The 26,745-nt window shown below is 37.6% G+C and overlaps 2 protein-coding genes across 9 annotated transcripts in view; one reads left to right on the top strand and one right to left on the bottom strand.

Annotated features, from left to right (window-relative positions):
- Positions 1 to 20,048, top strand: part of GALK2 (galactokinase 2) — a 56,446-nt gene extending 36,398 nt beyond the window's left edge. For all 5 annotated transcript variants that reach the window (XM_080607929.1, XM_080607927.1, XM_080607926.1 and 2 more), the window contains 3 exons: positions 1,582 to 1,792; positions 10,412 to 10,613; positions 17,361 to 20,048. In XM_080607929.1, coding sequence (XP_080464055.1) covers positions 1,582 to 1,792; positions 10,412 to 10,613; positions 17,361 to 17,568 — 621 coding nt within the window. In that variant the 3' untranslated portion in view covers positions 17,569 to 20,048. The remainder of the gene's footprint in view (positions 1 to 1,581; positions 1,793 to 10,411; positions 10,614 to 17,360) is intronic.
- FAM227B (family with sequence similarity 227 member B) overlaps positions 1 to 26,745 on the bottom strand; it is a 233,305-nt gene that overhangs the window by 14,324 nt on the left and 192,236 nt on the right. The gene's annotated exons all lie outside the window — the stretch shown is intronic.

Raw genomic sequence — 26,745 nt, 5'->3', positions numbered from 1 at the left:
GTTCTGCTCTGCTAAGCTTCATATAAATTTTAGCAATTCACTAGATGGCACCAAAAGTAGTTAACTTTTATGTGCCGTAATAAAGTAAAATTAGAAAAGCCCCTGCAGAAGCGTTGTTGGAGGAGAGCAGGAGGGTGAGAATCTATAGCAGATAGCTGGACAGTAGATCTGCTTAAACATCCAGTTCATGCTCTAACTTTACACAAAGCAACGCAAATACTTTTCAGGCATGTATGTATGTAAAACCCCTGACTTTCTTAATGCAGGAAGTTACACACGTACTAAATTGCTTTGCTGGATTGAGACCTAAATGACTTCAAAACAATCTCACTCAAAACCAGTGTTTATTGAAAAGAATAGCAAGACACACTGGGCGAAGTTTTGGCCTGGTTGATAGGGGTTTTAGCATGGATTTGAATGGGAAAAGGAATTCATTCCCAGATTTTGCTGCACTACTTTAAACTCTCTGCAAACGTAAAGCCTAATCTGGCATATATGGAAATCTTAATCTCAATCTAAATGGTGCAGAATTAGAGGCATGTCGTGTACTTATCAATCCAGTAAAGTGACGTTGGCACGTCCCTGCTAATCTGTCTCTTGGTAGTGATCTGTTGCAATTAAGGTGTTGTATCAGTAGGCTCCCACAACAACCACTTAATATCATTCCATCATTAATAACATTAAAAATATTCCACCTCATGGAAGCATAAGGAAAGCTGCTTTGCTCAGGTGTTTTCATTAGGCACAGGGGAGCATCATCACACGCAGCAGCCTTCTGGAGAAGAGCCTCTTTGACGTATTTCCTTTTAGGATTCTGGTGTGTTTGTCAATTGCCAAAACATCACAAAGATACATAACACATGACATCATCATCTGGAGCAGGAGAAACACATTTATCTAGAACTAATTAGCATAATGGCAATCCTTTAGGAACGGAACAGATTCTGACTAACACATCGTAACCTTGTAGGGCTCAAAATCTTAAATTTTATGTTAAAAGAATGTGCTTATTTATAATTTACCCTAAACACTAGACACTAAGAAAGAATACAGTTAATTCTCCAGCACAAATCTTATGCCTACCTACTTTCGTATTTTTAGGAATATTATGAGAAAGGTTTGTAGTGACAACGGTCATTAGGAGACTGCAGGAGCATCTTAGAAAGATCAAGCTGTGTTTTCAATGTTAGAGCAAATTAGTGCAGAAAGAGACTTCTTGGGGACTTGCAGTGTTACAACATTGTAGCATTTGTATAAACAATAGTCTGAATGTGGTTTTGAAATATTAACAATTGTTTGAAGTAATAACGTCCATGGAAAGGGATGAATCACTGATTTGATATCACACAATGTCAGTAGGGCTTTCATGGACAATGCCTCATGTAGGGGAGCGTATCTGTCATTCATAGAGCTTTTATATAAAAATATAGTAATTATCTGCTCTGTATGGATTGAAAGTGGCTATTGATGATTCCCAATTAAGAAGTGAAAAAGAACAAATGGGTCTTAAAGATGCTAATGGACAATTTAATGTTAGTTTTAAACTGGAAAACACAATATGTTTTATTTTTTAATTCTTAGCTTCTCTCGAAGTCAAAAGGCCTGGACTGGAAAAAAATGTTGAGACTCCAAGATGTGCAAGCCAAGCTAGGAGTTAGCCTAGAGGAAATGCTGACCATTGTCGAGGAGGTATTACATCCTGAGCCTTACAGCACAGAGGAAATTTGTAAATGCCTGGGAATTAGCCTGGAGGACCTCCGCTCTCAGATCCTTAGTCAAAACACTCAAGACGGTAAGCATATATGAAATGGCGTTTTTTACTGCACGATGTTTGTGTTATATAAAATAGTTCTGCGTTAATATTAGTAAGTAGTGCACAAGTCTTGCCAGAATACTTCTCCAGAATCTTAGATGGCAAGATGCTAAATGGCAGAATGGTTTCTTAAATGGTAGAAGTAGCAGATCACTTACTATTTTAGATTAGTCTGTAATATTTTAGAGTCATCTCTAAATAACCCAGGCTTTATTCTAGAGAAAAGACTAAGCTAGGCTTCCTTTTTAAGCCATAGCTGCAACAAAACCAAACATTTTGGATGGTTACAGCATCGATCAAATGAGTCCTGTTTGCAGTCCTTTAACTGGTGTTCAGGGCTAGCACAAGTGGAGGAGCTTGTGCTTCTGTTTTCGAATTGATAAACACATGGTCACTTCATAAAACATGAAGCAAATCTTCTGGGCCACTCTTTCCTGAGAAAGAAGTTTCTGTTACTGCCAATATATATATATTTTTTATTTTACAAAAATGTTGGTGCAGGTAAACAATTTACTACTAAATGTATTTCCCACATATTCTCGCATATAATTATACCATGTAGTCTTGAGTATTGGTGTATATGACTTTTGAAAGACTGACTGGCGTCTGAAAGAATTGTCTTGGATGTATACAGTAGGGTTGCTAATAGTACTTAATAGAGCATTTATGAAATTGTTAATTTGCCTACATAGTCATTTCCAATTGAGATTAGAATCTTTCTTTATGCATTTAAAATAATCCATACTTCCTTGTTTCTATTCTGTGGCTTTAATACCTCTGCTGTTCTCCACAGTGAAATTATATCCTTGCCAAGACTGCTTTCAGGAAGGTATATATTTTATGCATATAAATTAGTAACATATATATATGCATACTGGTGCACATATTTAAATAATATGTATATCTGGAACAATTGTAAATGTTATATATTGAGCTGAGATCAGGCCTGAATCTATAACCTGTTTTGCAAGACAGTGATATCAGAGAGCATAAAATTATCTTACTGTCTAATTACACTGCCAGAGGGGTACCAGCATGGAATATGGTATCTTACTCCAGCTCTTGATCTTCACAGAAAGAGCTATGATCATTCTGTGCTGTATGTACAAGACTGAACTCTGTAGATGCACTCTGCAGCATTTTCATGGGGAACTACAAAGTTCTAACTCTTTTATGCTGTCCCCTAACTCCCCTTTATGAAGCAGTACAAGACTTACAGATGTTTATAATTTATAGACCTGGTTTATAAAATAAAATTCTACAGCTCTGTAGAACTGAATTGTTTATCCAGGTTATGTTTTGTTGTCCATCCCTCCCTCCCCCAAAACCTGGATAAAAAATTTAAACTCAAAAGCTATAGAAGAAACTCAAAGGAAATGCTATACTGTGGCTCTGAATAGTGTTTGCAGATGTTTGCTGAACGGAATCTCTTAAACTTGCGTGACCATGATTTCATTTGATAAGGCCAATTACAATGGGTTATGCTGGAAGTCTCTTTGCATGTACAATATAAAATCAAATAACAGATTTCTGTAAAACTATATTCAAAGAAGAAACAAGACAGACACAGAAAGAAAATCTAAATGCACAGTGTTTTTTTCTTTTTTATTAACACACTCGACAAATTTCATTTTATGTTGGCTTTGGAAAACCAGAGGGTGTTTGACAAAAATATTTTCCTTATCTCCCCTCTACTTTCCCACTATACTTTAATGACAAAGCCTGGCTTCTTTATGTGAGAAAACCCACCAAGAAATAAATGATCTCTGCAGAGGATTTCAGAATGTTGAACTCATGTTCAACAAGAACAAAGAGAGCTCTAACATTTAGGGTACCTTTTATTCCTTTGTATAGGTTTTATCAACTTTTCTGATAAAATATTACAACGTTAAGTGTAAAATATGTGCATGAGAAGTACTACTTAGATCATTTACCAGAATCTGAATTTTCTCTGTGGCTGAATATAAATTGTCAGTAGTTTTAATTCTTTTGTATTACTCAAAGCCCAGTGATAGTTAACGTTATTACTGATGCTGTATCTCCTGTTTAAGGATCTGACAGTACTATGTATATTATTTTAGCCTTCAGTCCAGCTTTCCTTCCTCTACTGCTCCAGTGATGGTACTGTATACTTGCACAAAGTTCTGTGTGTATGTAAGGCTGACCAAAGAAAATATCCAGATCCCAAAGAAAAATCACGTTGGACAGGCTTTGGGCAAGTCCCAGGCTGTGGCTGATGCACAGCAACTTTGTATCCCTTTTATAGGCAGGTACTCAGGGATTCCTGCAGTGTCTCACTGTACAGCCCCACTTGTTCCCCAGGTTTGGAGAAGCACAGACGATGCATAAAGCCTTTGTAAACTTATTGCAGTTGTTCCTTGGCCAACTCAAAATCCTGAGTTTAAATCCCCCTTCCAGATGTTTACACATGGATTGTCCTTGTGGCTTCTGAACATCTCTAGAGCAAATAATATTTCTTACATTCTAAGGTGCACTATGCCATAATTTTGTCTTGGACTTGAGCACTTCACAGAACATTTAGTGTGTGGTTATTGTGGGACATTAAGTATTTATAAGCCTCACCACAAAAGGATACTCTCCTGTAAAAGTGTATTCCTTTAACTATAAAAAGTTTTTTTTGTTCTTAAGTGAGTTATTTTTAAACTGATTTTTCCTTTTCACATATAAAATTGTTAATCTAATTGTGGCATTTAAACCTGGGAAGTGAGTTGTCATGGGAATAACAGGTATCCAGTTGTTGTTGGGATTTGGCTGTTGAACTGCCCTCCTATTTGTCTCCTGGAACGATAATTCTAAAACCGTCCTGTAGCTTGAAGGAGTGGTGTTTGAATAGCCTTTCATTCGCATTGCCAAGTTATCTGTATTAATGGTGATCAACACAAGAACAATTTTTACTTTATTTGCACAGAAACTAAGGCATGGCTGTACGTGAAGGTGGACTCTCAGATGTGCTCCTCGGCCACACCTAAGAGTTTTGTTGTGTGTGGCCATAGAGTGCTCCTGTCTTACAAGAACAGAAGCTACCTCCAAATTGGTGAACCTAAGAGCACTTCCCAGCTTTGGGGTCTGGGTGCCTATCACAGCCTCAGCCTGATCCCTGTCATGGCCAAATTGGGGCACACTTCATCTCCTTCCATAAAACTACAGCTTCCTTGGGATGAACCCCAGGACATGTCCGCTCCAGGCAGACCCCATACAGGTACTCAGCCGAAGCAGGCCTTTCGGGACTGCCACAGGTCAGGCACGGGCAGTGAATGTTCTAGGTCAGTCACAACAGCCTTGCTAAAGCTCGCATGTCTCTCGAGAAAAAACAGCTCAAAATTGGTAGTTACCATACTCTCAAAGCAGGTGTCTACTAAAAGGGTCACTGAATCCAGCAACAGCTGGTCCCTCGTTTATTTTCAGAAAGCTGGATTACAAACAGTCACTTGAGCAGTCCCAGTAGAGTAACAGTTCCCCACTTTGAGTAGGGGGGTTCACAATCTGGCTCAAATTAAAGCCATCTGGCAGCATTTTCTTATATACATTATGAACCAGAAACCTTCACCCTCTTCATGTTCAATCAGCAGGATGCCTAACAGAGAAAGGTACTATTTCACATGAGTAATGGTGGTAGAAACTGTCCCCTCCATGATTTTGCATTGGTGAGTTTTTCCTGTTGTAAATTTTTAACAGTTCCATCAGCCATGTGTAGCTCATTAATCTACAGTGAAACACATCGTAAGAAGCTGCCAAAGCAGCCAGAAAAAAATATACAGCCTGAAGAGGCTGGTCTTTAGCTAAAGATCAGATAGAATTGTACAGGAAGTCCCTAAAGAAAGGAATCTGCTGAAACTGAAGTTACAACAAATCATATGAGTTGCTGGGAAGCCACAACGTTTAATTATAGAGAAAAAAATCCATGTAAGTGGAGTGGACAGGTTTACACAATTTTTAATAAAGTTAAAACAAAAAATATGACCATACAGTTGCAAACCCACAGTAAACTTCTCTGTTACATATAACTAACTGATGTTTTTGTTTGGAACAAATAGCCCGGGATTTTTGTTTAAGAGATTCTGTACGGATTTTGAATGAGCTTTCATTAATGTTAGTTGTGTCTTAACAAATTGCAAGGTTCTTGCTGCAGTGTGAACTATTAGTGCACTGGAAAATGTCACTGCTTCTTTCAAGGGCCTTTGGTGGTTGCTAAGTGAGTTAAGTCTAGCTGCTCACAGATGGTATTACAGAGATCCTGTGCAGAAGAGCAAAGCCTGGGTACAGAGAATGCACAAAGGGTCAGCAAGAGTCACTGACATTCCCTGAAAAATGGATGTTGACTGGAAACACAAAGCAGTTAACAGTGGATGAGATTCCTTGAGGACTGTGTCCTCTTTGAAGCTTCAGAAATAATTACTGAGGCCATGACTTGAAAGGTGGATTAGCTCTGCCAGTTATAGGCTGACTGCAGGTGAACGTGTTAAAAACTTAGTGACAAAGCATCACTAAGAGTGGACTTGTGTGTAAGATTCCTTGTCCTCCCCAAAGTTTTCTTTGGTCTCATTTTGACTTTTCATGTTCATTGTAACAACTTCTGATCTGTATTTCTTTCAGCCTATAGAAGGTATAGCTCACTCTTACTTCAGTCTACAAGAAACTTTTTGTGTGTGCAGCTGATACCATACAACATAAATCACAATCTCCACATTGACTCTTCAGAAAGGGACAACAAAGCCCCCAAGATTCTGATTGTGCCAGCATGTCTAGGTCTAAAATCAAACAACTTTTTCTTGCATGGCAGTGAGCTACACAGAAAGCAGCAGAGAGGAAACACACAGCAGTGTGAACAAACAGCTTTTGACAGCATGTTTCTGATCAGAGACGTGATCCTTAGTTGATATGAATCCCCATTGATGCAAACGGTGCTCCGGCATTTTAAACAAGCTGAACAACAGGACTGGATATTGCACAGATCCCTTTATGGGAGAAACTTTACTTAAGACACGTGCTGGACAACTGCTCTTATGTCAGCATGGCAGTCAGCAAGCATCATTGCAGCAAAGATTTTAACTTCCTCTCTAGTCACAGAAATGGGTGCTGTAGGGCAATTCACATCTCAGGTGAGATGAACAGTTACCTGAACTGCCCCTTCCACTGACAGCAGAGTGAGCTGAGTACGTCCGTACCCCTCAGCTGGAAATAAATATAAGTGGGTGAAACCAGGGCTTAATAGTTTAAAGGTTTAGGAAAATATATTTACATTTTTAGTCTGCTTGAGTACCTAATTTCCATATACAATAATAGATTTAAGGACCCAAATACTTTTAAGAATGGGGCATTATTTCCCTAAATCCTACCTTTTTGCTCTCCTTTGAGCCCCGCAGAGGGCAAGACCTTACAGCCCAAGTACTGTGCAACACCACCCACTTTACTTTGAGGGCTTCAGTTTCTCTTCTTTCAGAGCCCCTCCAGCCCTAGCTCAGATATAAACTAAGCAGTTGTGCACACTTAAGTTTTCTTTTAACCATGACAAAGTGTGGCATATGAAATCATTCTTTTTTAATTGTAAGAAATGTGGTTGCTTTCCCATGAAACACACAGATTTTGATCAGTTCCTGCACTCTTCTAAAATCATGGGCTCTGTAGCTCTTTGGCATGGCCTGGCCTGTTAATTCAGATCTGCTTGCATAGATTCAGTATACAGGCTGTGATAGAGTAGGAAGGTTCAAATATAGATGTAGTCTTGGGGAATATCATGTGTGCTCTGCTATCTTTTATTATATGGAGATGGTTTGTTGGACCACCCATCCAAACAGAAGAGATCCAACAGGGTTTCTCTATTACCAGAAGCATTTGGTGTTGATAGCTGAAAATATGAGAATCATTTGATTGTTATAGAATAGCACTCAGAGAGTACAGAGGTGTTTGCCATCCTGAAGATAACTCTACCTGAACAGTAAACATGCTGCCAGAGAGGAAAAGCAAATTAAGTGGAACCTTTTCTAAACACAAACATAATTTTCCGAAATAAAACGCTGCCCATAAACAACTAACAGCTAATGTAATGATGCCAGGCTTTACCTGATACCAGTTCTGTAAACAGCCACAAAGGACTCTGAAAATAACATACAGCCACGCTCTCATTTGAGAACTGCTTGTCAGGGTTGCTTTCACAGAGAGAAAGCCAGCGTCAAGGTAGTGAATTCTCCCCCGCGCCGCGGGGCTCTCCACCAAGCAGACACTGTCAAGGGCTTAGCCCAGAGTTGCTGGCTGACAGCCAGGGGCTGGAGTGCCCATTTCCATTCCAATTCATAACATGACGAGCATAACACAACCCCAGAGATTTTAAAGGTAATCTGGCCAGTAGAGCATTGCTCTACCAAAGGGTGGTCTCTGAATCAATCACAGCCTTTGGCAAGTCTGTTGCCTTACAATTGAAAACAGACATGTTTTCCGTTCATTCTTTGGGTTACTACTGTTCAATGGTGATTTACAAGAGAGTGTGAGCTATGGCAATCTCTCACGCAACTTTAGATATTCCCTAAACAAATGCACATTTATAAATCTCCTTGCTGTAAAACAATGGCTTATAAGAAAAGAATATTTAAAGAGAAACCATCCTTAAAAAATGCCATGCAGCCATTCTCCAACATTCAGAAATACCGAGGCGTTGCTCTGCAAAACACAGTGCAAGTAACTTCAGCAGCAACAAAATACAGTGGTGCAGAACACACCTCTAAGTGGGAAAGCAGAACATGCTCTTCCTGTGTGGTGTTTCTGGGGGGCTCTCAATTTTGTCATTTCTATCCTAATTTTAAATACATTTAGAAGGCCTCCTCACAAGACAGCAACACAGTGTTTCTCAGTAGCAGGCTGTATTGAGTTACAAAATAAATATCACTAGAAGCAATATCATCAATAGCAGAAAACTTCTGTGTTCCATGTTGCTCTGTCATTTTAGACTGTTTTTGTCTATCAGCTCTGTGTTTTCAGCATTTATAGGTGTGATTTACACTTATTCTGGAAAGATACAGAGATTGTATAGACACTGTTGAAGTTTTAGTAGGGGGTGCAATCTGGAGTGTGTGTATGTATACATACATATATATATATATATATGAGAGACTACTTCATACTGGACAGAGTTTCATTTCCAGTCTTTCAAGGAAGACTTCTACGTACAATTGCAAATGTAGACTGCCAAAATTATCAGAAGTGGTTCCAGAACTCGGTCTCCACAGAACGGCCCAGTAGGAAGTGCATGTGTCTGGGTCAGACAGCAAGTTCTGTTAGGAATACAGGGGCTTGCCCATCTTCTCATCCTTTTGCCTGTGTTTGACTATTTCATCAGCAATTTTAAAAAGTGAGAGAGACCAGAAGCTGACAGGAGGAAAGAGTCCTTGTTACAAAGGAGAATTCATGTGTAGAAAGAAAATGAGGGATATTCTGAGGTGCTTGAGTTGTAATGATGAAACATACTGCAGTAGGTGCTCCCAATAAAGAATAAGGTTCACTTGCTAATATAAAAAAGCTCAAACAATCCAGTTTTATCATAAACTAAATTGTCATGCATACTTCTGTAACACTTCCTCAATAACAGCAACAAGTCCGTAGTATTGAAACGAACAGAACTCTGGTGGCTGAGGAAAACAATGGACTTAACAGCCTAACCTTGGAGTAGCTCAAGGAGCCTTTAACCACAGACATGCCCTTCCTGGTTTTGCCCCACTGTCCAGGCTTGGTAAACAAACCCTGAAAACCAAACTGAAAGCACCTGTGTTCTTCAGCATACCTTTAACCTAGTGGTATTTGCAGTCACGTTGAGCCAGCATTGAGGAAATACCTGAGAGGGCTTCCTTACCTATGCACCAGGAAGTATGGCCAACGGCGTTTTTATTAACCTCAGTTTCAAAATAAACATTAAATTTTTATTTTTATTTTTTTTAAAGATCTATCTGTGACACAATGGATGCAAATTAGGCCTGGAGCAGTTGCACACAATGTCCTGGGCCAGCAGGTGCTGGCAGCTATCAGCCTGCAGGGCACTGGGCACCTCTCTGGTGTTCTCATGACTCAGTTTGGCTCCTGTCTGAAAACCTGAAAGCGTTTGCTTAATGCCCTAATGCACGTGAGCGCTTTCTGTCAGCACGTCACTGCTAACTTGGGAACGTGTGGCTTGTATCTGCAAAGTAAGAGAGAAGAATGAGTCTGTCCAGCGACACAGCAACGAACTAATGCTGGGGCTGACCTGCAAAGCTGGGTATACATATGTCTGGTTTCATATTTCACGTATCAGTTCAGTGCATTAAAATCTCTTCCTATAGAGAGAAGTTTTAATCTTGTATATTTTTTTAAATTATACTCTTTTTGTTATGTGCATAATGTTATAAAAATGTGCCCATCATATTTTGATGAATTCTGAATATTACTTTATTAGCTCTTTTAAAGATGTAGGTGAGCTTTTGCAGAAGACTTTTAGCTTAGAGTGTTCTGATATGAAATAGGAATTAGTAAAAATAACAATTCTATGTTTTTATGTTCCTTTTGAATTAAATAACAATGGATAACTGTACTACTTAATGTTTTCATTTTGTTTAGTTTCCACCTTCAAGTTACACCAGCGTGCAAAGCACGTGTATAGTGAAGCTGCCAGAGTGCTGGAATTTAAGAAGATATGCAACGAAGCACCTGCCAATGCAATCCAGCTGCTGGGAGAATTAATGAACCAGAGCTATATCAGCTGCAGGGAAATGTATGAATGCAGCTGTCCTGAACTGGATCGGCTGGTAGACATCTGCCTGTAAGTCTTGACCACAAGGAAGAGTAATCGCCTGTTGAGAATATTGTTTGAATTGATGAGAAAATATGACATCGTTGGCTATTGCAATTTTAAAATGAAAGTATTCTTGTCTCTTATTACAAAATTAATCTCCTGCAGGGACATTACATGGTCAATTGTTTCCCTGCTGACATCTGTGTAATACTTTCAGATGAAAGCTGCAGTTTATGGCTTTATTACTGACTTTGCTTTTGGATTGACTCATCATCACAAGTGTTATGTTAGGCTGTGTTGGCTATTCTTTTTTTAAAAAATGTAGAAGTCATAACTGGTTTTCTTAAAACATCATTTTAGTTGTTTTATTTGAACTCTCTTACTTTTTGTGTATTTCTTTAACCATGGGAATTCTAGAGAGTAAGTGAACTGTTCTACATTCCTAGGTTACCTTGAAATTGTAATGGTATATTGGGAAATGCTAAGGATTTTTTTTTCTTTTTACTTAGAAATTTTATCTACAGCACCAGATAGGTTGGAAAGCAGTTTACCATTTAAATGATGAGCATATTAACTATTACAATGTCTGACCCTGCTTCTACTCTCCACACTGTGTGTCTGAGCCTTCTCTACATTATTCAGTCTCTGTCCCTCTCCCAGCCTTGTTCTTTTAGCTGGGTTCCCTCACTCAGTTGGGCTGCCGTAAAACAAGACCTATGAACTCCAAAACATATACCTCGTCATTTTGTCCCTTCTTTTCCCCCTTTATTCCTCCCCAGTTTCATATCCTCTGGCCAGAATAAATGGAGTTTGAAAAGTGGAATGAAGTGAGCTGGAAATCACAGGTGGTTGCATGTAGCAGGCCATTATTTTCCTAACTCTTTTACAGTGGATGATGAGATCTGGTATAACCATGTGTTAACAACAGAGAAAGTGAAAATGAATACTTACTACTCACATTTAACGTAGTATTTCATCCATACCACAGCACTGGCATGAAAGGATATACACGTTTCAGCCCCTCAACTTCCATTTTTCTGGTACATTTAATCATGGGACAGACTTCTTGTGCTAACTTTGATCTAAATTCAGTGCCCGTAAAAAGAATTCAGTGGTTGGTAATTATTTTAACACAGGCATAGGGGAATAAATAGTTGCCCACCCAAGCCTTCCCACCACTATTTCATCCCTGCCACTGCCCCAGCCACCTCTCCTGGCTGCTTCCCTCATTCGATTCATCACAAATCCTGGTGGTGCCCACTTCATACTGCTGCTCACCTTTAACAGTTCTTGCTTCTCCTTGGAGAAGGGTGCGCATAGTTTGGGAAACTGGCCTAAGATAGAGCATTAAAAGGTTAAAGGTTATTGCCCTACCAGAAGGGAAATACAGTGTGCCTTAAGTGTTTGTAAACCTGAGGTCAAGGAATGTTGTTTCACTGTCTTTTCAGAAGTAGGGACTCTATAAAAAGTATAGAGTTCTTTTCTCTAAATCTTCGAGTCTTGAAGACGACAGAAACTGCCTCAGTTTGAAGTTAAAAAAAGGAAGGTTACAAAAATACTTTACCAGCTTTTTTTTTTTTTTGACTAGGAAATTAGTCTGGTTTATAACAAAAATATGAATTTTTATAAACTGGCAATGCCATATGCATTCTTACTTTTATAGTCATATGCATTCAGTAATACCCATTTACCAAGTTTGTAAATAGATACAGTATGATACAGATGATTATTTACTAAGCTAGGTTAGTCTCATTAATTTTGCAGACAAGATGGAATGGCTTCTAAGCCAGAAAACTACAAACTCAAAAACCAAATGCAAGACTTCTGGACATTCACAGATTATTTTGCATATGGGATACGCATGCTGTTTTGTGATAAAACACAGAGAAGCCCTAATAGCCATTGGACAGTCTGATAGTAATTTAACAATGTAATTTTTGCTCTTTCCCTTGGAAGCCAATCCTGTATGTAACTCGCAGGCCACATTCAGTTTACTGGATCACATAATGGAGTAAGCTACGACAGTCCCTCAGTTAGTGGGGTCATTCCAGCAAGGTTGTCCCAGCTACTCAAAGGGGAACCGTCTATCCACGTGCGAGAAGGGAGAGCTGTCTCCAGAGCCAGCTGAAGACAAAAACTATGCTCTCCTCAGTTTTGCAAAATCATGGGCTGCGAAGTCTTGATCCAGTGCCAGGTACCAGCAGCCTCTTCTGGGACCCCATTGACAGAGGAAAAACCCTGCAAATTAACATCTGCATTATTTTTAGTTACAGTAACTACCCAGCATTGATGCCTCGGTCGGAAGTACCCAATGACTGCGCCCCGCAGAAGCGACTAGCCATTTCAAGTGTCTGCACTTAGGGCATGCAGCTGGAGTCATACTAGAAGGGCTGGTTCTCAGAAATGCTGAGAGATAACTACCCTGTTTCAAGTAGAGGAAAACAAATAGGTATAAGCTAGTAAGTTTTATACTACAGCATAGAGTTACCTGTGCTACACTGAATAAGCTGGCATGGATGCTAGTAGCAGTGTCTTGCAGCATGAAGCTTAGCACTGGGATGGAAATTCTCTGTTTCTGATTTGTGCTGAGCTCTGTGCTTTCACAGCTAGGCAGCTGCTGCTCTCTGAGCTAGCTTGGGTATTGTGACACTAACTCATAGGCAGCAGCATAGACATAGCCACAGAACCAAAAGGAAAGGAGCACACAGGATTTTACTAAATTGAATTAAAATTAATCAGAGCGTTTCAGTTCCATGGACCAAAACATAAATAGTGAAGAAAAAAAGTGACGTGTGTGCCCATGTTACTTCAGATTTCTAACTTGCCAACAGAAGCACCTATGGCTAGTATGATGAACGTAACTATGCTTCACAGTGGAGCAAAATAATTTTAATCGGTATTTTTAAATGATTGTAACTGTTCTATTATATTAATTGCACAAAGTAAATAAGTTATTAGTTCATTATTCCTTACAGTCTTGTCCCACTAAGAATATTTCTTAAGAAATATATCCTTCTTCAGAAGTTTCATATTCATGAAGGATTTTTCTAATGCTATGATTAGATTTGTAGAAGTGTATAGCTATTCAAGATGAATACAGCTTAATCCAGCATGTAAGTTTTGAAAACTATTGGGGAAAAAAAGCTTTAAACTTTTCTCGAGTTGTGCATTAAAAAACTAGGGCACGTAAAAATCACTAGTCACTCTAGGAAAACTTGGCTGATGTGATTATAGAAATGGCCAGGAACTACATAAATTACATTCTTTTCTTACAATGATATACAGCTGCCCTGTAACTTTAAAAAGCCCTTCCAAAAATACATTCCACAGAATTGCCCAAGTCTACTGCTGTTCTCTCCTTACAAGGTTTAAACTGTGAAGAATAATCTGCATATCCAGATGTTTTCTGTTTTGCCTAGATCTTTATGTTTTACTGTACAGCATCTGCCAAGAAAGAAAGGGATCCATACTTGCTGTGGTTTGTAGTGCTGAAAAGAGTAACCACCGGTTGGTCAGTATTTTATTTTTTGCAAAGACAAAAGACTTGTTCTTTCTCTAACCTTTCTCATGCTATTAATAGCTGTTTTACCTGTTAGCCTTTTAAAACACAAGAGGTTTACTAAACAGTTAAGGAACAAAACATTGGAACTGAGCTCCTGAATTCCTTAGGTACTTTCTCCCCGAGTCCCAATTTTACAAATAACTTTCATTCCCTTATTCTCCGTATCTTGGGGGTATAAAACCCAACAATTTTTGTGTTACCAGCCATGCCCCTTACAGCTGAAGATGGCTGAATCCTCTCTGATCACTTTAAAATGCAATTTTTACATTACATCCAGGTACATTATGGTACAGAGACAACTCTGTGTTTTATCAAGACTCTTATCACTGATGATTTTCCTAAAGCTGCAAGGCCTGGACAGGTTCATGGTATAGTTTGAAAAATCAACAAACAAAAACCAATGAAAAAGTTTGCAGCTCCAAAAAAACTTAAAGATGTTACTCAAATGCATGCTAAGCTATGAAACAGAAGTATGCACCATACCACCACCCCCAATTTATATTTAAATCTCATGTTAATTCCATACTTTCTGAATAGCTGGTTCATAATTTTGAGTATTTCAAATTAACAATATTGCTGATTTTTTCATCTCTCACAACAGAACTATTTTCAAAATGTGGTACTGCAGTGTCTTACCTATCACTTCTATATACCAACTGTGCAACTTTCATTCTTGATCTTTCCATTCTTACTCATCTTTTCTTTGCTGTAGCATTCGTGTTTTCGCTCTCATTTACACACGCACACACACACTCACAATTCTCTCTTTATCCTGTGAATACGGGAACAAGGTATGTAAGCTCTTCAAGGAAATGACGAGCAGACCCCAAGACTCAGCACCAAGTGCCTCTTAACACTGGACTGTAGAGATATATTGCTTTTTTTTTTTCTTTTTTTTTTTTTTTAAATGTGCTCCTTCTCACCCCGTTACTTGTGCTCATGGGTGCACTATAGCCCAGGTAGTGCACATACTCTCCCACATGTTAAATCCATGTCACTCACTGTGTAAGTGCTCTGTCTGCAAGACTGTCAAAAGAGTGACTCTCTGCTTACTGCTCTTTTCTTCATAAATGCATAATTTAGATGCTGGTGCACAAGAAGAGAGTGTTTGGCTATGAATCCCACTTTACCAGAAGAGTAAGTCCAAGCTTAGGACTGAATTGACTGAGACTTAATGAAAAAGAGTTTCAGACCTGTTCCAAAATCACTTCCTTGTGTTTGACCTAGATACTTCCCATGCGCCAACCACACCTCCAGTATCAGCAGAATTAGGTGCTCGCTGAAAGAATTCTTTCAATCTCAGATACCTAACTTTCAGGTGTTGCAGCACTGCCTGTCAAAATGCCAAGTTCCTCAGCATTACGCCCCGAGCACCTAATTGTATCACCACATTTGAAACTGGTAGCCACAGTATTTTGAAACACAGTGACTTCAGCTCTGAAACAGGCACATTTTCTGCCTACTTTACACTTTATTTCAAATAAGTATTTTAAAATGACTCAGTAAAAATGAGGCATGAGCATGACCACAGAGAATTATGAAATCAATAAAAGGTTCAGAACAATTCTAAGGGGATTTCAGTTACCCACCAAAATAAAAGCCAGACACCATGTGAAATACAAAATTCTGACTGAGGTAACAGGCCAGATGAACACAGACAGTTGATTTACCACTTTGAAAATTGGATTGGGCTTTATGAAGTCAATGGGAATTTCCCTATTGATTGCAATTGAGACTGGATTGTATCTTGCTCATTTAGGAGGTTGCTCCATGGGCCAGAAACTACCAAAAATTGCATCAGAGAATGAGTGGCTTACAGGAATCATAAGTAAAATAAAACACCAACAGGAAATAAAGAAGGAACATAAAATCGAGTCAATATGCAGGGTGGCACTACACAGACACTGAAGAAAGTGTTTCTATTCAAGAAGATATGTAAGCATGTTTAGAATGAAACACATATGTAAATACTTGCTTGAAATACGACCTAAACTTCTTCTAACCCAGCAGTATACCAGACTCATTTAACATAAAATGTACATGCAAAAAATCACAACAGCCTACACTCAGAATGAGCTGTCATTTTCTAATATATTATTCGCATGATGCTCACTCTTCCTAAAACCCATTCTATGACTAGTAAGTCACAAATGCGTGGATATTGAAAACATCAAAAATACTTGTTGCAAATCTGATTAGACCTCTCATGAGGATTAAGATTTCAAATGAGTTTTCTAAACCATCCAAAAGAAATTCATTACATGGTATTTTCCTACTCTTTCTGAATCTAACTAAAGATAAGGAACACAGGCAAACAAAGTAATGAAAGTAATTCATCTAAATTCTAATGAGGTGGCATCTGAATCTTGCATGGTAACGACATGAGATTTACTGTAGGACACTTCTAGCAGGCCAGTATCTTGAGGGTGGGAATGATTTTATCTTTTCATGTCTTTTCTTTATCATTGTTTTTTTCTCTTTGCCCCCATTATTAAAGGCATTTTGTTCTTTTGAGACTATATTCTTATTTTAGCTCTACTGCTGTAAGTCTGTTACGTTCATGTGGCTCCTTTAAAGATAGATACCTAGCTCTGTCCATTCAGCATAAACAGATGTTTGAGTGCAAAAGACTTTTTTCTTTCTTTTTTTCTTTAAAAAAAGTTTATGAACTCTCCTTTTATTGACCAGCACTCTCTGTAGTCCTGCAGAAGCCTGTGAATCTTCAGCATGTTTTAGATCTGCCCTGGAAGAATAGAGCTATTCATCTTTGCCACATTAGAAAATGGCTTGCATGCCTACATCCTGTGCAATTAGTTTATGAACCCTCTTGTTGTTTTTGTCATGTATTTCTGTTTTCACTTTTGATGTCTTATGAACGTTGCTAACACAATCCCTTTTCTTCTCCTGCTTTCTTCATCTCAGATGTACTGTGATCCTTAAAACAGTTGATGCTGAAGCACTGTAAAAGACAGTATCTTAGAATTGACAGAAATGACTACATTGCAGCTTAAAGTGACAGATTTTTTTCTGTACAAAATGGTAAATACAAATTGTTGGCATATATACAACCAAGTGAACTTCAGCAAGTCAGATAACACGGATGTATTTTGAGTTCAGTATTCACTAGTTTTCTATAGGTATTTAATATATGACAGATTACTCCCTTCTGGCTTATTTTTCTTTTTTTTTTTTTGTTTGTTTGTTTGTTTTAGGCAATTTGGGGCCGTTGGGTCACGTCTGACTGGAGCTGGATGGGGTGGCTGCACTGTGTCAATGGTGCCTACTGACAAGCTGAATACTTTCCTAAAAAATGTTAAAAAAGCTTATTACCAAAATGATGTCCAAAGGTTAGCATTGGAGAATAATAGTCTGTTTGCTACCAAACCTGGAAGAGGAGCTTTGGTTTTTGTTGAGGCCTAAAGAACATAAATTTTTTTAAAGAAACTATGTAGGGCATTTAGAACTGGCAGGACTTCCAATGCCACAGTAAATGAAAGCCTTCTCTGTTTTTTATTATAGTGAGCAGTTGCTATTATCAAAATACATTTCTGAAGAAGTGATTAAAAGAACACTAAGATCTATTTTTTCCCAATACTAAAAATAGATTTCAGTGTAAACATCGATTTACAAAAACCTATTGACACAGAAAACTGAAATTGAAATAAAGATGATGGTTTGTTATAGCAGATCTCTTTTCTTTTCCTTTTTCTGTCATGAAAGTAAGACCAGGTGGAGCAATGAACCATTTTATTGTAGGATAGGAACCTTGCAGTGTTTGCAGAGTGTTCAGTGCTTACTCACTTCAGCTACTGGATGTTGTTTTGTTTATAGAATCCTGTAAAGATGAAAGATCAAACTAAGGAATTGAACAAACCAAACAATGGAAGGACCTTGCTAAACATTACAAGTTTCATGCTAGTCTCAAATATGATTATTTCTGTTGCAACTAATGATAATATTGGAGGAGCACCTGCAAGCCAAGTAAATCTTCAGGAGCACACTATGTTAAGCAGGAAAACATTCCTCCTAGCTATATTCTTCTGTAGCATGGTGCAAGGGTGACTTAATATGAAAGTTTTAGTGAAAATCAATGCTATCTGTGAGCTGTACGATACAACATACTCCCCTTACTAAATAAATGAACAAATAGTGAAACAAAGTTTGGGTCTGAGTTGTCCAAATACTGTATTTTAATTGTTAAATCCTAGTCGTGCATCTCTATATGGTGAATGAATTTGCATTTTCATGCAAGACTGTTACAAAGGATTAGATGTAACTCGTTCACCATGGTAAAAAAAAAAAAATCTATAAGGAATAACTAAGGAGAGAATTCACTCAGTTGTACTAAGTAAAAGTTAAGTAGGTATGACCAAGAGTTAGTATCATTAACTTCTTTCTGACAAACTGCACTCTCTCCCCTACTTTATGCAGTGCCTAAGGAAGTTCCTAGCAGTCTCAAGATTGTAACTTCAATGCATTGAACTGTAACATCCACGATTCATAGCCCATCTCCTCAGTAGGAGAAAAGATTATGATTACCCAAAGAGATGACTGTACGTTAAGATACCCCAATAATATTCTAGCCGTGCTTCTAAGTACAAGATTAATTTCCTGTGCCCACACTAATTTGCGCTTCTCTGCCATCTACAATGAGAACTCAGGAGAAGTTTTGCTCATGTCATAACCCTTTTGGCCATAAAAGATATAACAAGATTTGTCCCTCTGCACATTTTTATGATGCTAAGCACATGTGGATGTCCAGATGTCTGCATCAAATTAGAGATCTCTCAGAAGAGATACTCTGGATATTACCCATGCTAATTCAGGCCAAATAGGAATTCTTAGAGGCTACTAATTCTGTGAGATGACTCTGCCAAATTTGAACACAGCCAGTGTAGACTGCCAGGTCTTTTCAGGAACGTCAGAGGGGACATATAATGGTAATATTATTGCTAGAGAACATTTTTTTGTATTTTGACAACCAAGAAAAATTGAACAGAGAATGCTGTAGATCAAGCAAATCAAGTAGTCAAGAGGAAAAGGACAGGGTCTGGACACAAAGGGGAGAAATGAAGAGACAGGATTTGGAGGGAAGACAGTTAAAAGATGTATTTGACAAGAGAAAAGCAAGGGATAAGGGAAACAGTAAAGAACGGGATCTAGAACTACAGAAAGGTTTAATCTCAAAACATTCACTAATACTATTGATGGAAATGTAGTATCTTGTAGCCTGTTTGTAATGTACAGCAGATGTGCTGTACGTGCAACCAAATCTGTAAACAGGACTCCAAAAATTAAATAACAATAGCTAAATATCTTCAAGAATTTTCAAATTAACCCCAGAGATTTTAAAGAAAAATAATGCCATGGCTTTATTATCACTGGTCTTAATAAATACAGTCCTTAGTTTGAGTGAGTCTCTCCTTATAATCCTGTCATAAAAGCAGCGTACTCCTTCATATATTTGAGTTGAACTTTAGTTCAGCTGTATTCGTGGAAGCTCTAACCAGTCTATGAGAAGAATAAAGATACTTTAGATTCATTTTTTCAAGTTGAACATATCACACAGTCATGGAACCTTCCCAAAAACATGCATGTAAGCTTTTGGGCTGCAGCACTTTTCAATGAATCTTATAAATGATATTCTCATAAACAAACTGGCACAATAATAAAAGAATAAAAACAAACGTTCTAAACTTCTGATTAATTTATTTCCTTTCCTTTTTTATTGCTTCATTTTTTTGCCATACTTTTGCTGTAATCTGCAAATAAAATTGTGACATAACTAATTGAAAGATTTATGGTATTCAGAGTATATAAATTAAAGTTTGTTTGTTTGTTTTTTTAATTACCAGTAGGAGATAATTGTTTCTTTTTAAATAAATTTAAAAAAGAATGAATCAGTGTCTGTTTTTTATTATTATTTGCTTTTGAAGACATTTCTATACATTAGTAATAAATAAAAGAGCATGAGAACGATATACCAACAACGTGTAAAGTAAGCAGCAAGGACATTAGTAGCTACTTAACAACAAAGCAAGAAGGTTTAGGATAAGAATTTCTACATATAAAGCTCCAACATCTAAACGTGTTAAGTCTTTCCAGATCTGCATTTTAATAACTGTAATGCATCAATGCTGCGTTAATTAATAACTGTAATGCATTTTAATAACTACTCTAACTGTATTTTCAGTCTAAATAAGCTACATCTTCTGCAACTAAAATAATGCGAATCAGTATACACACACACACAGAAAACTAACAACAAAAAACGTCAGAGACTATATGCAGAGGTGATGCATGCTTTAAGCACAAGCTGTGATTATCAGTGGAGTGTGATTTCATCTTACTATAACATCTGCCTGTAATTCATTCAATTGTGGGTTTAATCTTACTGTGCAGTAAATGGGTTCTAAACCTTTCCAAAAAGGATTTGGAATGGAGACACTCAGACATCTAAGTGCAACAACACTGCCTGGTGCCATATTAATACTCTGCATTATCTTAATCCCATTGACATGTACTTCTTCATCATGATAATGCAGTCAGCAAATATCTTGTATGTAGGAACATGTTCATGCTCCCAAATAGAAGGAGAGTAACTTTATCATTCACTTGATGGGAGGGGATCATGACTTTATGTTTGACTTTTGCTCTCTTGGACTCAATATACACGAACACACGCACGTCAACCTAATATATAGTAATGACTTGCATAACACCTTCACAATCATTAGTTTCTAGATTAATATGATCTGAATGTCAACTTTTATTTTAGTAACTGCTGTATACTTACTTAGTGTAATCCTTCTGAAATTCCTCTCTGAGTCCATGCGTCTCTTTAATAACATCTTGATATGTCAGAGCAACTGCTGTGCTACAATTTCAGTCAAGTGAAAGGTTTGCATTTTCAGCTAAGAAGGAAATTTATTTGTGTACTAAATCCCAACTGGATATAGCAAAAGATAAACACAGAACAACATTCACAAGATCTATCTTGTTCTAAAAAGAGATACTATGCAAATCACTTCTGTTATGGAAAGATCTCAGGTAGTTCTTTCTGATCCTTGTGACTATGCTTCAGTGAGAAAAATGAACTACAAAGGACTTACATTGTACACATAGCATGAAAGCCAGACAAGCAAGGCTTGACATCACTAAACCTGTGAATCTCACAGCATATGATATTATATTTTAAATGCTAATTTTGAAATAGAAGCCTAGGTATTAGTAAGAGACTAGTTGACGTTGAGTCTGTGATACAGAAAGCAGTACAAGGACAACGTAAAACACTCATGCATATTGCTCCCTGTGATGCAGCCTAGTCTGACAGGTTTTCCCAGCTTACACAGGATGGGCAGTGAAAGCACTGCCATGCAAGCATTATTGCCATCACATTTGTGCTACCTCAGCTTTTCTATTCTTTGCTGAATGTTCTTCTAAGATTCAATAACACAAAATAAGCACAGATGACTAATTGTGTTCTTGATCTTCTCTCCTATGCTCTGCCCTCTTGTTTGGGACTTGGATCAAAGTAATTAACTACAAGTTAACGCTAGACCCCCCATCATAGCCTATAACAACAGCACAGCGTTTACCAGGAGACAGAATCTGCCCCTGTCCTGTCAAGAGTACCTCACCACCTCTGTAATGTCATCCACTTCAACGGGACTGCAATACTCACTCTAAGATAGTAAGACCATGTTGTAATCAATACACTGGGAATCTGGACAGATGTTTTTCCCTCAGGCTAGCCACTCTCGTTTTACCACTAAAACCTGTAGATGAACATTTCCTAGAGCCACTCAAGTCTCTGCAAATCTGGCCACTGAGTTCAGCAGAACCTGGATTCCCCCCAGCTCATACTCCCTAGCAAACAGTTCATTCCATAGGATAACACGTAGTGTGAGTTTGCAAATAAGACTAACTTGCCCCCAATCTTAATTAAACAAAAACGTAATTAAGACATTAGTGCCAAATTCATGTGTAAGACTTACTAATGGAAAAACTGCAAAGGATTAAAAAAACAACAACAAAAGAAAACAACCTTGAAGCTAACCAAATAAGAAGACACTAAGAAGCTTTTGAAAACTAATTGTCAAATAAAATGTTTGAGATTGATTCCCAGTAGCAGTGGTTCCTGCAGAAGCAACAAACAAGATGAGGATTTATACTGAAGTATTTGGTGTATTTATTGGATTCTAAGTCTAATGCGTTTAGAGAATTTCTGTTGTCTCCTAAGCTCTACTTTGTTGGGCAAAATCAGTCATTAATATTAAAAGAAAAAAAATCTCCCCACAAAAGCATGCCTTTCTGCAGTTGGTACATGGGGCTCAAATAACTCAATAAAGATTAGATATACTTCAAACTGAAATACACTAGTGCCCAAGCAGCTGTCTTCTTTCCACCCAAGCTATGTGTGATTCAGGGAGGCAATAAAAATATGTTCTATAAGCAAATGATCAAGAAAAGTGTGTTGTTTTTTTGTTTTTGTTTTGTTTTTATCCAAACTAATTGTTCAAGTACCACTGAAGCAGGTGTGTGTGAAACTCTTACTGCGGTATCTGATGATTATTACCGAAGGCCTTATTTTTGATGGATTTCATGTAACAAAGGGTTTTATTCATGTTGTTTTACGTTTTCTGTACTCTTACCTGTCCCTTATGTGACATACACATATTTAATATTGGCTAAGCTGCTCTGACTTTGAGTGTTGTGTGCGCATTTCCACTGACAAGTATCAGTAGCAATAAAATTAAATCATTCGGATTAAATGTTTAAGAGTTTTCTGTTGTTTTTTCCCAGCGAACATCCATTCTTTCTTGTAACTTTTTCCTTCCTGTCCAGGTATCTGTCTAAAGAATTAAGACAACAGTTTTACAAGAACCTATCCCTGAGGAAGAATTTAGTGAGCCACTTTCAAGCAGTTTCAGAAATCATAGTTCTTAAGGAGGTCTAAACCTAATTTTATGACATTAGAAACATTTAGCTCTAACTTTCATAGCTGTGTTTAAAAGACGAACAGAAAACAGGAGCTAAAATCAGAACCAAAAGAGTCCAGCAAGGATTTACAGAACTTCTGCTGGATAAAGTTAAAGCTCCGCAGTTGAATCACAAACTTCATCAGAGCCAAAGATAAGAAGAAATTTTGGAAGACAAAGGGTTAAAGATCAAGTGAAAAATACCTACTGAGCTGTTTTTAAAGTCAGTTGTAGTCAGGCATGGACTCTGTAAAGAGATATTCAGTTAAATTCCTGTGTAACTCTTGGTAGAGCAAATCCAACAGTATCAGCAACAGAACTGATGATAGGCTTTCAAAAGACTTTTCTCTCCCCCCCCTTCAGAAGTCCCTTTGAAAAAGTGAGAGGAAGCCTGTGAAGCTTTTGTTTCTGAAGATCTATAACTTGATGATGGCGAATGGGGAGAGAGTGGGGCACTGCTGGAACTGATTTTCAATGCTTCCTCTAGAGGGAATATGATGGCTAGTGTAAGCAGCTTCAGAAGTCGGACTTACAGGCCTCTCACTGTTGTTGAAAAATTCCAGAATTTATTGTCTTGTCTGAAATTCATAAGATATTTAACTTTCTTGATGATGACATTTCAGTGTGCTATCTTCAAGAAAGCTGATTTTTGTTAAGAACTTGTTAGGGGGCGCAGATTAAGCAGTCAGGCTCAGTCGCAAAGGCTGATCAGTTCACAGCACGAGTACTGCTGAGCACTGAGCTCCATGGGGCTGGATGGACAGGCTCCAGCACTTTCTAGAGAAATATCAGAAAACCAGTTCTGAAGCACTGTTCCTCTAACCCATAGGCTGTCTGAAGATGCTACAGGAAATTCCTTTTCTATCATAAAACTCTTGATACTTTGAAAATAAGCTACTGCTTAGTTAGTGATAATAAATTGAGATTTCATGTCTGAAGATGATTTCTATGACGTGTCAGCTGGTTAAATAAAATTTTATGGACAGAAAAATGTAATGATTTATGGGATTTATTAGCACTACACTAAACTAGCAGCCTCACACAACCTTTTCTTGGTGGCATCCTTTCTCCCTGGGGTACAGGGCACAGTTTCGTTGTGAGGGCACGATGTGCCAAGAAATGCACATGAACTTACCATAGCATGCTGGAGCTGGAAGACTTGAGATGCCTGTGCACATTTTATACTTCTGTTCCGGCACAAAGAAAATGACTAAGGCATTGTAAGCTCTTTCAAGCAAGCCTAAGGGGTTGGGTTAAGAGAGTCTGAATCTCAACTATCTACTGTAGCTCCACTAATGAGATTTTTTCCCCCCCTACGTAGGTGGTCTTTAATTTCTTAAATGCAATTAGAATACAGTTGTTGCCTGATTTTTTTATTATTATTTTTGAAAGTGCCGACTACTGCACTTAGTTTCATAGTTACAACGTTTCCAGAATTGACTTCTGTGCTCCGCAGCCTATTTTCAGGAAACATTTTGTAAGAGGGATGATATTTGGAACTCTACTTTTATGGTTGCAAAGGCCTCTCTCTGCCTTTTTTTTTTTCTTTTTTTTCTTTTTTGCTTCCTTTGTTCATGAGGGGCCACTTTTAATTCCTAGATGTGCTTTTGGAGATAAGTTCCTTTCCTTTGAAATACATACTAGTAAAACAAAACATTAGAAATACTTTTTACGTCTTTAGACAAAATAAGGGATTTACTTTATGAGATTCTATGCTGTGTACTTTTAATGTACTGCTCAGAACATTAAGATATTTGTTCATTTCTAGTTTTTTTCTAGACATTTCATGACATGTTCATTAGATGCATTTTGCTCATTATGTAAAGGCATGAAAGACCATCTGGCTTATTCTGTTTTAGCTAAGTGAAATGGAGGGTTTTAGGCTTTTAATCAAACTACAAAAAATTTCAACATTTCCCCCCCCCCCCTTTTCTTTTTAAGGATGACATAGATGTGCTGTGTAGTGTTTCCAGCTTGTAAGTTTTATTACAGTTTTGCTTTCTTGTGATTCATGAATTTATAACTCATACTTTCAAAAAAGAAAATGGAACATTTTTGCAAATCAACATCATGCATATTGCAAATTACAATAAACATGTCAGCAAAACTGGATATACTAACAGTTTATGGTGGCTAATTTGCTAATTTATTCTTTTTATATAAATGGACAAGTTACAACTGCCCATTGTGATCACATTAAAGGGAGAATGGTGTGGAAATTTCTGTTCTCAATCAACCCATAAAGAAGTGGACCCAACTTATTTTTAGACAGAATTCTGCTCATAATGTGAACAGTCACCTAAAATCTGCTGAGAAAAACAATCAGTTTCACAAGAAGTCTAAAATTTTCCTTTTATCCCATTAGTCAGCTTAATAACAAGTTTTACAATTTTTTCCTTGTAAAGTTTGTGAAAAGAATTTGACAAATACAAAAATAACACACTGAAAAGTTGAAAATAACGTTTTCCATTCTTCAGTATTATGATTTGTTGAAGCCAGTGAAATTAAATTACTATGATACAGAACATGATACCTAAATACACTGATCTAATAGGAGTTGCCCTATTCTAACAAAAGCTGCAGAGGTTTGACAGTATTTTTTAAGTTGTGGTTTCCCTGTGCTGAATACCCTACCCTGAAAAGCAGCGGAAAAGTAGTTTTTCTTGAACATGTTGTGTTCAAGTGCTTCTTTATACAGAAAATCAAAATCCTGAGAATTCCCACCAGAAAATGTCTGAAAATGTTTACTCGAGTAAATCTTCATTAAAATCACCAAACGCTGTCTAGGTAGAACAATTTGATATACATCAGGAAAAGAATAGAATTGATTAGGAAATTGTTGATTCTGAAACCCCTTAGTTTAAGATATAAACACAAAAGGACTCTGAATATCTGTACTACACAACACATAAATCTTATGTACATTCAGAAAGATAAATGTGAGGCAGAAATATGTCCAAATTCAGAACAGACTCAAAACTTCCTTAAGATTTATAGATGTTTGGATCCAAAGAGGACAATTCAGGACCATAATAGAACCAAGTCTATATATATATAAAGTTCGAATCCAGATATGATAGGAGCTTCATTACATTTTGTGAGGTTTGATTTACATTTCTTGCTCAGCTTTATTCCCCTAAAATCTAACAGATGTAAAATAAAGTAACCAAGTTGAAGTGCAGTCTTACTTAAGACACTTTAAATCACATGTTAGGTTAAAGGAATAACAAGATGAAGAACCAATCAAATCTTGTTTCTGCATTTCTAAGTTTCTCTCTTTTGGGCAAACCACTTGCTGAGATTGTCTGCATTACTGTGGTCTGTCTCAGTCTAGAAAAAAGAAAACTGTCCCAGATATTGTGATCATAACAGAAAAAGGAAACAAACTAAATGGGTGAGACTTCAGTAAGGCATTCCTCTCCTCCTTGCCCCAGCTGATTTAAAACCAATTTGGCAAAAAGTTTCGAAGCAAGGTCTTAAAATAAAACACAGGTTGGGAGTCGAAAAGGATATGGTAGTTTGTAAACTTCAGTACGATCAGTTCTGCAAGTCAAGGAATATGGAACAGCATTATCAATTTTATGCTTCCTCAGATAGTAGGAGACCAAGGGACATT

The sequence above is a fragment of the Anser brachyrhynchus genome (genome assembly GCF_964034855.1).
Source record: "Anser brachyrhynchus genome assembly, chromosome: 11".
NCBI lineage: Eukaryota > Metazoa > Chordata > Aves > Anseriformes > Anatidae > Anser > Anser brachyrhynchus.
This window is presented reverse-complemented; position numbering and strand designations above follow the sequence as displayed.